Consider the following 13,151-nt stretch of genomic DNA (forward strand, 5'->3'; position numbering starts at 1 on the left):
AGCAGATACAGGCAGGATATAAAGACCAGCTAAACAAAAACCCAGGGTTGAAAACTGCAGTCCTCACCACCTGCAGTGAAATACAAGTGTGTTTATGTGCTAGAAACAGAAAAGAGACATGGCAGGACTGGATTAGAGAGGATGGAGGAGACACAAGCAGTCAAGCAGGGGAACTGGCAGCAACTTGTGACACAACTGAGACTCATACACGAGACAAAAGGAAAAGGGAGTAGGTTGTTCTAGTCTCTCACTGGAAATAAAAGGGAGTACGATGTGAAAAAACCTAATACCATTAAATGACAAGGGAGTTAAAACACATTTTCATGAGACAGATGACGGAGAAACTCACTAGGCCTTATATGATTCAATGAAAAATTGCCTGAGATTTGAATAAAAAACCTGACGCACACAAATGGACACAGATTGCAGAAACTCAGAGGATGAAGGAAGTGGGGGCAAGAGAAGAGTGTGACAATCACAGTGTTATCATCTAAGGATTTAAGAGAGCAAGTGGTCTATGAGAACAAAAGTAACCAGTAAGAGACGGATAAGAAACTGTTGAAATACACAAGTTTTAAAATGATCACCTGGGTGAGTGTCTATATGGTAACTCATTTGGTGACAAATCTAGTGACCACACATTTGAAACCAACACAGCAAATGCGTCAAAAGATCTGGTAAATTTTAAAACTGTTGTAGTGCTTTCACTTTTAAAAATTAGCCTAGCAACTAATGTTGCAAAGGTGGGACAGACTATGCTCCTATTTGCCCTGATCACCACAGAAAGAGCAGAAAAATCTGTCACTTTTATACATATAGCTGCTACCTCCAGCATCCAAGGTGTGTAAACAACATGGTACTCTGGTCATTCAGCACTCCTTAACAGTGTCATATGTGAATAAGGATGCATTACATTAGAAAAGCTAACAGAAATTGCAAACTTTAATACAATCACCTGTGTCATTATGTTTTAATTTCATGTCATGGCTTCAAACTATTACTGTGTATATGATATACAAGTACACTGTACATGTGTACTTTTCAGACCTTTGCACAGTTCAAAGTTTAACCAGCCTAAACTTCTCATCTGTCTCTGAAGTGCTGCAAGACTTGAAAATATTGCTTATTTCCCCCAGAATTTAAATTCTTCACTGCATACCTGCATAATTCATGCATTTGTCAACAGAGATATGACTCATCCCTTCCATGTACTGCACTGTGATGGAAGATTGTTTGCCGCTGCATCATTCCTCACAATCCATTACATAGATCACTTAGACAGGAGTGCATTACTGATACAACCACTGCTAAAGTACAGTATCTTACCAACAGCCTGCATTCATGGTCAAACAAAGCTTGGTTTGCTCAGTTCTAGCTGTTTAAAGGAGAGCGGGGTGATGGGTGTTTAGGGACTAACAGAGAGAGAATGGTTGAAAGCACGCTATCTGAGGCGAATCATTCGGCCTGCTGGGGGATCTATAGCAAAGCCTTGACTAAAAACAGACAGACAGCACTAAAGCAGTGTTACACAACAGACCACATGCGCAGGCCTGGGTGACAGGTGAGAGTCTGAGGCAATGAATGTGATAATAACACAACAAGGATAAGGAAAAGCAGAGGGAGAGATGTGAGAGGGAGAGAGAGAAAGACAGACAGCCAGAGGGAGGTGGGGAGCGAAAGAAATACACCATGCTAATGCTGAGCGTATCAGACAGGGGAAACAGTCAAAATGATTTATAAAACCTCAGTTTCGAAACTGTCTGCACTGGGAATTTTTATCTACTGTGCAACCTCTTCTCTAACCAAATAACTGACTAGGATTTAACTGCTGTTTGTGAGTTTTTGATGGAACAGAGGAGAATGGAAAGCAATAGAGAAGAGGGGTGGTTTGATGTGCATTTGACATTATGAGCCAATAACTGTTGTACAAGAAAATTATAGGTTACAAGTGACAGTGATCAAGATGAGTGGCTCTAACATCCTCAGACAGGATGGAACTACACTACAAATTGAGAAATATGTCCAACTGGCAACACTTGTTTACAACAACTTACAAACTTCAGAGAAAATTAATTTTGTTTTGGGGAAACAAACAAAAATATAAAGGTATTACAGTGGTGTGAAAAAACTCAGGCAAATAGATCCACATCAGATGAGCAAACTAACATCATGAGCACCTACAAAAACCAATTTCTCCACCCCTTGTAGACAAATGTGTCCAGCCACCAGTCTCCTTTGCAAAATAGTAGTCTGTGATTCTGACAATATACTTCTCTCAATAACAAGTGTTATGTTAATTCCTCTCAAAATGAGATCTGTCCATTTATCCACAAAAAACCCTGTTTCTCTGTGCTATCGAAGTTAACTGTTAAGGTCATCTCTTTCTCTGAGCAGGAAACTGTGGGTCTCTGTTCCAGCTGGGAACTAGATGTCATTCTCCCCTTTTCTCTCCCTCAACAAAAGCCGCATGTCAATATCTCACTCTGTCACTGTTCGCTAGTCTGGAAATAGAGAGTGATGGCACCATTTAGAGCCAAGTGTGAATACACTCTGACATAAGGCCTGACAATAGAACAGACAGTCTCTGTTCGCAGGGGACCTAAGATTAGACGGTCCACGAGAAATTCCCTGCTGGAGAGATTAGCTCCATTGCTGCTGCTTTTTACAGTAGTACTGAGACAGACTGTGTGTGTGTGTGTGTGTGTGTGTGTGTCTTATGACAAAGCTCCATCGTGCTACCAGAGCTCCAAGTGATGTCTTAATAATCCTAACTTGATCTAACCAGCCGCAGAGAGGAGCAAGCAAATCTTGGCATTTGGGAGGCTGTAACCATCAAAATGTTTATTTTTTATCTGATAAATGACCAAGAAATTTATTGCACCCCCCCGCACTAACTGCAAGGTCCTGCTGTTTATGCCTTTTAAGTTCATTGTCAAGTACACAAGACTATGTTAGTTGCCTGAACTACTGAACACCACTGAAACAAATTCCTTTTTTTTCCACTTCGCAAATAGTATGACCCGTACATGGACAAGTTGCAGACAAGTCAAATTTCTTTCCATATCTTACTGCCCTCTGTCTAGTCCCTGCACCATCCCACCACTATTCCTATCCTACAAGCGGTGGGCACAATATGGTGATCAACTGTTTAGTCCAATGGAATCCAGTACAATACCTGCCTCAGAACAGTAAAGCCGCTCAGTCCTCCTCTTATCAACTGCAATCTCTAGCTCAAACATTCTGGCCAACCACAACAACAAGCCACAAACACAGTCAGAGATAGGACAAACAAGCCTGTGGAGGCAATACACTTTTAACTAGACTAAAGTGATTTTGGTACGGTTGAATACAGTGTTTAATCCAGGAGAAGGCCTAATCTGTGCAGCAAAATTGACCTGGTTTGACTTCATCTAAACTACTTGTTCAAATGCTCAAATATATCAGCCTTAGGTGTGAGTCACAGTCACATGAAGTAGCCAACACTGCTGCACATCCACACATGTACTCACCTGTCATTCTTGTGCCATAACTATCCATTAATAGTATTAACAATGAAAGTTGTCAACATTCGTCTGTAGCGAGGATTTTAAATCCATTTGTTGTATTTGGAGATTAAAGGCTCTAATCTGAAGAACACAACGCTCTGTTGTTTAAGTACAGAGCTCCAAAACAAATCTGTAGAGTTCTGCTCCAAAATAACAAAAATATAAGTCATACAAATTCCTACAAAACCATTGACAGCATGAGGCAATTAGGGTTCTTATAGAGAGATTAATACATGTCCTTGAGCAATAAAATGGCATTAAATGTATGTGCTAGATGCTGCATATCTCATACATTTTAAATGACTGAGAAACATATTCTACAGGTAGTGACGGTGACAATTATTAATTGACTGCTACTGAATGTTGAATGATATCTGGTTGATATAAACCCAAACATGTCTCTCTTCGTGGCGCTCTAATCTCTAATCTCTCTAATCTCTTGATCTTGTAGCCTGATCTGCTTCTGTTAGGAGACCGTTTCAGCAGGACTAACTGGTCAGATAACATATTTTAGTGCTGTCTAGGCATGTAGTGACCCCACTCAACCCTGATGACCATGTTCAGACAATGTAGGCTTTCAGCCTTTATCCTGTACATGTATCAGTCTATTGAAATATTATGGCCTCCCCTTATCATTATTTGTAACCTTTGCTGCACTCTTCAGCATTTTATCACAAGTTCAGTGGCTGCCTTGAATTTCTTTAATATTTAACTTCTGTACACTGAGTTTCAGTTCATCCAAAGCTTCAAATGTAAGTCCAAGGTGAGCAGCCACTTACCCTTTAGTTTCTCCACCGCGCTCTGCCCGGCTCTCTCTGCCACCCGCCCATCCTCCCTCTGGTAACGGTCATCCAGGAATCGGGCAGTGGCTTCTGACAGATGGACCTTGCCTGCCACACCCAGCTGCTCCATCAAGTTAGCCAGATTGACATCATTTGACCACACATCAAACTTGAAGCGCTTCATTCCCAGGATCCCACACAGGACTGTGCCCGTATGGACGCCAACACGCATGCTGACTGTCTCACATGTCTCCTGGCAGAACTGCTCGATGGCCTGGATCATGCCCAGGCCCATTTCTACGCAGCAGTAGGCGTGGTCCGGTCTGGGTTCAGGGCACCCTGCTACGCAGTAATAGCAATCTCCCAGAGTGCTGATCTTCTCACAACAAGTTAGTTCACAGAGTCGGTCAAAACGTCCAAACAGGTCATTCAGAAGGCCCACCAAGGCTGGTGCCGACTTATTGGCAGACATTTTGGTGAAACCCACAATGTCTGCAAAGAGGATGCTGACAGGCTCCATGCGTTTCATGTTGAAGGGCCTAAATATTATCTGTCCACGGGGGATGGAGGTCTTCTTGCGTTTGTGATTGTTGTGAGGGTGGTTTTTGGGGCTTGTGGCACTTTGGGCTTGTGAAGCTCCACCACTTCCTCCACCACCCACTGAGACGGCTGAGGCAGAGCAAGCACCGGAGGAATAACGCTTGCCAGAGTTCTCACCACCGCCCTCATCGTCACCCTGCTTCATCAGTTCGTCTGCAACTCGCCGCGGCATGACCGAGTGGATCATGCGTTCCTTCAAGGCTTTCTCCACCTCTAAGTCTTTGCCATGCATGATAGCCTGGCCCACTTTGAGGAAGGTGCTGCGGGAACGCACCTCCGACATGATGAACAGGTGGATGCCAATGACGTGGGCACACAAGTGGAGCAGGGCTTTGGCTGGGCCTAGCCAGCGGAGAGTGTCTCCTTCCCAGTCAGAAACTGAACCCGCTAACTCTGTTCCCCATCCGGTAGTGTCATAACTCCTTTGAAGCAACGGTAGCCATCCTAATGCCTCAAATAATATAGAATAGAGGAACCCCAGCATCACTGAGGCATACAGACGGACATGGAGGACACTGTATAACAGCAGCAGAACCTCCATGCACAGCGAAAAGGTGCCTACAGGGGAGATGCAATGAGTTGGAGGTGGTGCTTGCTTGTCTAGTGACAGATAGGAGGCATTCCCACCACCAGCCCACTCCAGCTCAGTGTAACCAGCAGTCTGTATCTGTGGAGCTAAGGTGATGGCAAAGGTGACTGCTATCAGGAGCAAGGATGTTTGGTTGTACAGCCGAGTGTAGGGCTGGGTAAAGGTGAACAAAAAGAGGAGCACTAGAAGAACCAAAAAGGAGGCCGTGGGGGCTAGGAAGGTCATGGGGTCACAGCGGTCACTATTGACCCCAAAGTACACCCCCCAGAATAAAGCTGCCACTGCCAGGTAGAACAGGACATAACGGAAGCGCCGCTGCGTCTGAGGAAAGCACCTCTCTTGGCACGCCTCTTCCAGGATGGGGGAGTCAAACTTGGGGTCCCAACACTGGGCAGCAGAGCGTTCAAACAAAGGCGGAGCCTTCCTTTGCACCCTGGAAGTGGAGGTCACAGCCGGTCTGGAGTCTGCTGAGCTGCAGCTGGAGGAGATGCTGTATTTGTGGAGGTTAGGGTTCGTTTTACTCACAGCCCCATAGCCTCCAGCTCCTCCTCCTGCTCCACTGTTGGCAGCCCTCAGTGGTTCATGTTGATGCACGTGTGGCGCGCTGTTGGTAATCCGCACGGTCAAGGCGCCATCCCCGCTGGAGTCGCAGCTCACTTCCGTGCCATGCATGAGAAGCTGCCGGTGATGTTGCAGAGTGGCCATATTGACTGGTGTGACGCGGAAACGAGGGGGGTGGAGGAGGAGGGGGTGGGGGGGGGTGTTCGGGAGAGGTGTTAAATATTAATAATATCTCTTCTGATGGCGCTCAGGCAATTAGACGCGGTGTGTGGGCGCCGTTTGTGCACATGTGGCACGGAGAGGAGGGAGAAGGCGGCGGCGAGAGAGAGTGACAGGCAGGCAGACAGACAGAGAGGGGGAGAGAGAGCAAAGGTGTTTGTTGGAATAATCACACTGCATGAATGGTGAGCACGGCACAGACGTCTTTGCTACGCACACAGCAGCCTGCACACTCACTCACACAAGACGCGCCGTTCCAGTTTCTTGAGCAGTTCATTATCCGACCCCGGGTTTGCGTCAGTACTCACATTACATGTATCCTTCTCCAAAGAGGCTCTGGGTTTGAGCCCGGCTTTCTCTCCAGCTGCGGTAAAAACACTGTCATCACTCTTTCTGCCTCCTGAATTGAACATCCTTCTCGGAAAGGACTGGTTAGTGATGCAACGGCTTTTTTTCTTCTTCTTCTTCTTCTTATGCCTTCATCAAGTCAGTCCTGACGTTACATGACTGGAAATTACCCCCTCTGGATGTGCGCAATGTTTCGATACCGCTGACATTACAAAGTCAGACAGCGTCAGGAAAAATGCCCAGATTTTTTCTTCATTCCAAAATAACGTTTGTTTGTGTGGGGGTGGGGGGTATGGGAAAAAAAACCCCAGCGCTCAGGTCCAGGGCTTCATTGTAAAGAGCAGACACAGATACAGGCTGTCAACAGTTGGCGTTGTGCACAGCAAGTGGCTACAAAAGTTACTCTGTCTCTCTTATCTCCACAACATGCGCATACAAAAGGTCAATTTACGCGTCCTTTCACCTCTCAAAAACACTCCCAAAGTCTTGTGGTTATCAACCGCTAGTGCTAGGAATAAGATATCTGTGGACATGTCATCAGAAAGCATTAAAACTATAGGGGAAATATTGTCAAAGAAATAACTTATCAGTCCCTTCTTAAAAAAAAGAATCACTCCCGTTTTACATTACGTGTTGACTTTTTATGCTGTGACTGTACATGAAACGTAATGCCAACTTAAAATGTGGGTAAACTGACAATTCCGTTAATTAAGATAGAAAAAGTGGGTGATCTGTGATTAAGGCGACTTTACCTTCCACTACATCCCTTCTCCTGTGCTGCTCAGTGTGCTATGGATATGCATTTCTCGTTCTCATACATTCTCCGTCCATCTTTATTCCAGCGGGCAAAATATTCCAGACTGAGTTATTTTGGAGCCCTGTCCAGTCCAAGAGTCAGATCATAAGAGGCCTGACAGGCAGGCCTATTCCCACGGATCCAGCCCCGTCCTTTCCTGAACTCCCTCTCCGGATCTCCACCGTTTATTCCCCCTCTGCCTTCCAAAGAGGGGGTCGGGGAGGGGTATGCGCTATTCAAAGACGCGTAATCCGAAAAGAGAAGCGCAGAAAATACCATCCGGTGGCCCAAATTAGCGTACGTTTGCCTCTGCTGGGAGTGTCTGCAACTTGTTGCGCGCAGTTGGCAAAACATACAGCTATGAGGAACAGCCTCGGTCGGAACAGGCTGGTCTATAAATAGTGATGATCAAAACTCTTGCAATAACAACACCGACGGCGTGTAACACTTGAATGCTTTTCTTCAACTTATTCTGTGGAGTAGCAGGGGCGTTTGGTACAAAAACAAAACGTAATACTTTGAAATCAAGTCGTAAAACGCGTGCAAAACGTCAGCGATAGGCCCCCTCTCGTTACCAAAAGCTCCCAAACTTTTTTCCCAGGCCGTATTTCCTGCGTTTGGAGAGGAGACCCAGTTAGGAGTCTCTGGTTATTTGGAGCTGAGGACTGGATTTCCTCCCCTCGCATTCCCCCAGAGCAAAGAAGTAGAAAATCCCCAGAGCAATAAAGGAAACCCCTTGGATACCTCCTCGGTGGGATTATCAAAAACCGCCCCCACAAGCAGCAATGTCTCCTTATCTCAACCAATTCCTTAGGTCTGGATAGCACTAGTTTTCGCTGGCATGCATGTGTCCAACAAACACAACACTGTGCGCTCTGGCTGTGGTGCGTCCTCTTCCGTCCGCCGCTGGTTGCCACCCTTTTCCCCCTGATATATCTCTCTCCTGGAGTTGGAGGGGTGGGCTAAATAAAAACAGACCTACAGCGGGAGTTTTGCGGCTGGTTTTCCGTCTTATCCGGGCGAAGGTACTGCCTCCACTCCTGTAGCTGCCACCATCTTCGCTGTGACTGGGTCGGAAATCCTCCCCCAGCTGTTGTGGCGGTGCGGGTTGGTGGGACCAGCCAGTCAAGCAAACCAGAGTTTTAAAAAACACGGTTTCCGGTCTTGCCTTTCAAGAGACTTAAACTCATGATTTAAAAACGTAGCTTTTATTGGCTTGAATTAGACAGTGGTTTTGAGTAAGCTGCAGACAACAGGAAAGGTTTAAAATGCGCAGTTTCGTTGGTTTAAGAAACTGCGGACAAAAGCACGAGTCTGTGTTATTTAAAACTCACAATAAAAGCCAGATAATTAAAGGTGCTAAATTAAATTAATTATTTAGCTCAAAATGGACAACATCAACTAAAGGCTGCAAACATTACTTCTTTCATACAGGTTAGTATCATATAAAGTTATTAAACTATGTCTATGTCACAGGCACAGTACTCGTTTGTTATTGCTGGTCAGATTTAAAAAGCACCTTGAAAGTAACATAAACACCACAATACGCAATAAATAAATAATTAAGTGACTCAAATTTTTTTTATTTATTTATTTATTTACTAATTAGCTTACTGTATAAGTACCTAAAAGAGTGTTTTCCCCCTTTTTTCCTTTCACAGGTGTTCAGGACGGGTATACTTTAGCAAAAGATCAACATGTCATATGGAAATAATTGGTTTTCAAACCACCGTTAACTACGCCCAGAAAGTGAACTCAAAGGTGTATTTACCACGTATGGACTACAGACTGTGCAGTTTATGACAGTGACCAATGTGAAGAACTAGCGCCTTTAATTTGAAGGCCTGCGGTATCTCCCTGTTTGTCTCCGTGTAACTTGACAGTTGGTGGTGGAGGTGGTGTGTATCTTGAGTGGAGCTACGTTCATGTCACATATGCATGACTGACACAAGCTCATTACGTTTTTAAAACTGCCCCCTGTAATGTTTTCTGTCTAATCTTTGCTGCCTCTGAAAATTATTATGACACGCTTCATACTTAATAAGCATCACTGCATAAACCAGTTGTGCTCATAAGCTATTAGCTTCTTGTGTTTATAATATTACCCTACATTTCCAACCACAGACTGGAAATAGTGGCATATATAGTAACATGGCTCCTTTTCTCCTCTTTATTTTTAAATGTATTTTGGTTTATTAAAAGTATTCACAGATGCCAGTCTCTCCTATTCAGTTTTTTAAAGAATTATTTTTAAAAAGCCATTTGCTGACCCTCTTAAAAATATCCTATGTACTACATATACATCCAACTCTCTACTTGTTGATTTGCTTTTCTGTGATTACACCTCCCAAATCTGGCAAATGGTATTAGCTCAATTTCCTGCCTTTCAGTGCTTGGTCAGGGGAGACGAGGTAGATGATGTTACCTACATCTGTCTTGTACTGAAACATCAACAACAAAATAAGCATGAGGCTGTGGTGAATATTGAATGGGTCTTAATTCCTTTTCCAAAGTTCATTTAAGGGGTGATCTGGATCTTTCCAACACTGTTTTGAAGATGCTTAAGCTGCGCACACAATCCATATCCGTATCTGTGGGATGTGGTTGGGAGATTATTCAATTTGGTCTGATGTCTAGGAAAAATATGAATTCTAATATGTTACTTTTTTATTTGTGTGTCTAATATTTCTGCAGTTGAGACTCTTGTAACCTTATTTGCTGCCAATGAAAGTGCTCTGATTGTATTTGCAGTGGGGTCAGGTTTGGTGGAAAATCTATTCTCAAAATAAAAGCCAGATGGAAAAACCACTTTCAAACAGAGAACGAATTTCAAGCAGCAATTTTTGTGACAAGAATCAAAAGAATTTAATGTGGTCTTTATATTGAGAAAAACAAAGTTGGAATGAGCTAGATCCTATGATTTTCACTCATAGTTTTTGTTTTTATTCATTTTGTTATGTATTATAGTATACTTTAACAAGCTATATTAATGTTTATTTGCCACAAATTCAATTTGTAGCACCATTAATATTGCCTGGGGAGTGGAGGTACACCACTGTTGACTACTGTATCTCATCGTAGGGGAATAGTGCTCACACAGTTTTTGAAGGGGCTCAAAATGAGTATTTACACAATAAAAAAAAAGAGTTATGAAAGGAATGTGTCAGTTTGGGAAAAGTTTGATCTTCAAGGCCAAGTAAATCCAAGAAGTCAAAAACAACAAGGAAGGAAGAGGGATGGTTTACTGTGCTGTGAAATATGACACAATAACAAATATTCCTGGCAAATATTGCAGAGGAAACATAAAAGTATTGTCACCACACTGTATTTCTAACTTCAGATAGTGAAGTGATGAGATTGTGAACAGCAGGTGAATAGGAAGAAGATAAATAAAGTAACACAGGGTTACAGTGATGATTCATTATGTGTGTGTGTGTGTGTGTGTGTATCCTCCCCCTTTAAAGTAGCAATAATGTTTAAACTTTGAATCCAATAAACCAAGTTACCCTCTGTGTATCATTCAAGTATGCGTTCGTGTGTGTGTGTGTGTGTGTACATGACATGTGGGTGGCGTGTGCATGTGCGTGCAAATGTGTGTGCTTATGTTGAAGAGCTTACAAGTGAGGCCTGTTTGTAGAGTTGATAAAGCTACACTGATAAGTCTTTGTTAACACTGTGACTGAACCCTGGGAGTACCACCCGTCAGCTCAGCAAACACAGATTATACACAGAATATGAGCTCAAACACATATTTACACTGCATATACACAGGTGTGTTGATGCCGTGTGTCATGGTGTGATATTTTATTGGCCGCTGCGGGGAAATGAACTTCTTTGGGAGGTGTAGAGCTTAGGGTCAGCTGCAGGACAGGTTGTCTTGCAGGTATTTACGATAAGCACTGCTGAGGAGACATTTTTGTGTTCTGTGGCGACTCTGTGGAACAAGTTACCGACAATATGGTAACAAAGAGACTTTCAGTCCTCTCCTGTGAAATGGTGAGGGGTTTTCCTTGCATTCTACTTCCTAAAATCACACGTACAATATCAGCAGTTTTAGCCATGCTAGCGCCGTCATTCCACCACTTAGGTCCAGACTCAAAGCTATTGGATGACTGCCACAAAATGTGGTACAAACATCCATGTCCATTAAATTTGACAACTATGATACCCTGACTTTTCATCTATAGTCTCATCATCTGGTCAAAATGTTCATTTATCTAGTTCAGTTTTTTTTTTTTATCATATAGACATTATACCCTCTTATCATCAGTATATTGGAGTTGTCATTGTTACCATGTTTGCATACTAACGTCAGCATTTAGCTCATAACATTGCTGTGGCACAGTACAGCCTCACACAGGCACGTTTTACATTATTTTGTCTTTTGCCATTGGTGGCATGACTAAACCCCAAGCTACATCCTTGGATTACTGGGTCACTCAGTTGTGTTCATCATATTTTACTTTGGCTCACTCAAACAAATCATACTAAATAAACAAATCAAAATAAATAAACCCACTAACTGAATTTATTATCAGTAAAAATTAGAGACTAGTGCCAAACCAAGTGTCTAAACTCTACACTACAGGGGCAAAAAAAGACAATAATCCATCCATATATTTCCTGGGCAAGAATGCAAACATTTAGAATATTTATGTTACTGTATCCACCAGAAGAGGTTTCCATGTGGCACTGACAGTTATGAGAGAGAAAATGTTTGTGGCAGAATACCTTAAAGTTAGCTTTTCCATATAATGTTCATAATGTGCTTTCTGCATTCATGTATATGGATTTATTGCTCTGTATATGTATAGGGATTATTTTGTTTTTAAGAAAAGCTAGTTTGGAGTACTGTTCATCTTATTACTAATTTTAAGATATTATTTATTGTAAGTATAGCAGTGAGAGATTTTGCCTCTGCCTACTGTGGTGTACAGTACAGCAAAATCTCACTTTGTTTAACTTTATTCATTTTACATGAATCAGCAAATACGTCTAAGATGTGGGCAGTGATTTAGACAGTATACAGTCAGCTGACAAAACTGTTTTAACTGTGTAAACCTGAAGGATGAAGTGAACTGTTAAATTAGTGAGGTACTAGTTAACACAAGGAGTGATATTCTGATAAACAGTAACATTGTCTGTCATGGTGATGTGCCAAATTATCATTCTAATGTTGTTCAAAGGAATTTCCTCAAAGGAAAAAAAATCACACTTGGTTATATTTGCTCTATGCAAATACAGCTTTACATAACTGAATTTACATTTTTAATGGGATTCGTATCTACTGTCTACAGAATATCCTGGACTGTCAGGGTCATTTTGTTCTGGTATAGTGTATATTGGGAGACTAACTTCAAACAGACCACCATTGTCATATACCTGGTTTCCCACTCATACACTCATGTCCTCTTTTCTAACTTAATCATACTGAGATTACAGTAAACTCATGACAAACTCTCAGTTAAGACAGATTTTTCCTCTGAAGTAGGGAAGTTCTCCCCTGGGTTTGGGGTTTTCCTATTAAAAGTGAAACTATAGCAGCTAATACAATCAAACTTCTTTCTTCCATACACTCTTGCTACTTATGTAGTCAGTGCGATTAACACATTGAATGGAGGCGCCTCCTGGTGGCTGTTGTCAGGCACCACGGGGACATTTAACCACCACCTACCAAAGAATAGTATTTTTATTTTACTCTTAACAGGGAT

The 13,151-nt window shown here is 42.7% G+C and overlaps 1 protein-coding gene across 1 annotated transcript in view; it reads right to left on the reverse strand.

The window, feature by feature from the left end:
• adcy9 (adenylate cyclase 9) overlaps nt 1-8,565 on the reverse strand; it is a 38,549-nt gene extending 29,984 nt beyond the window's left edge. Inside the window, 1 exon segment of the mRNA XM_018679752.2 lies at nt 4,325-8,565. Within this exon segment, the coding sequence (XP_018535268.1) occupies nt 4,325-6,221 (1,897 nt within the window). The 5' untranslated portion in view covers nt 6,222-8,565.
• Between the last annotated feature and the right edge of the window lie 4,586 nt (nt 8,566-13,151).

Source organism: Lates calcarifer, linkage group LG5 (genome assembly GCF_001640805.2).
Source record: "Lates calcarifer isolate ASB-BC8 linkage group LG5, TLL_Latcal_v3, whole genome shotgun sequence".
Classification (NCBI taxonomy): Eukaryota; Metazoa; Chordata; class Actinopteri; family Centropomidae; genus Lates; species Lates calcarifer.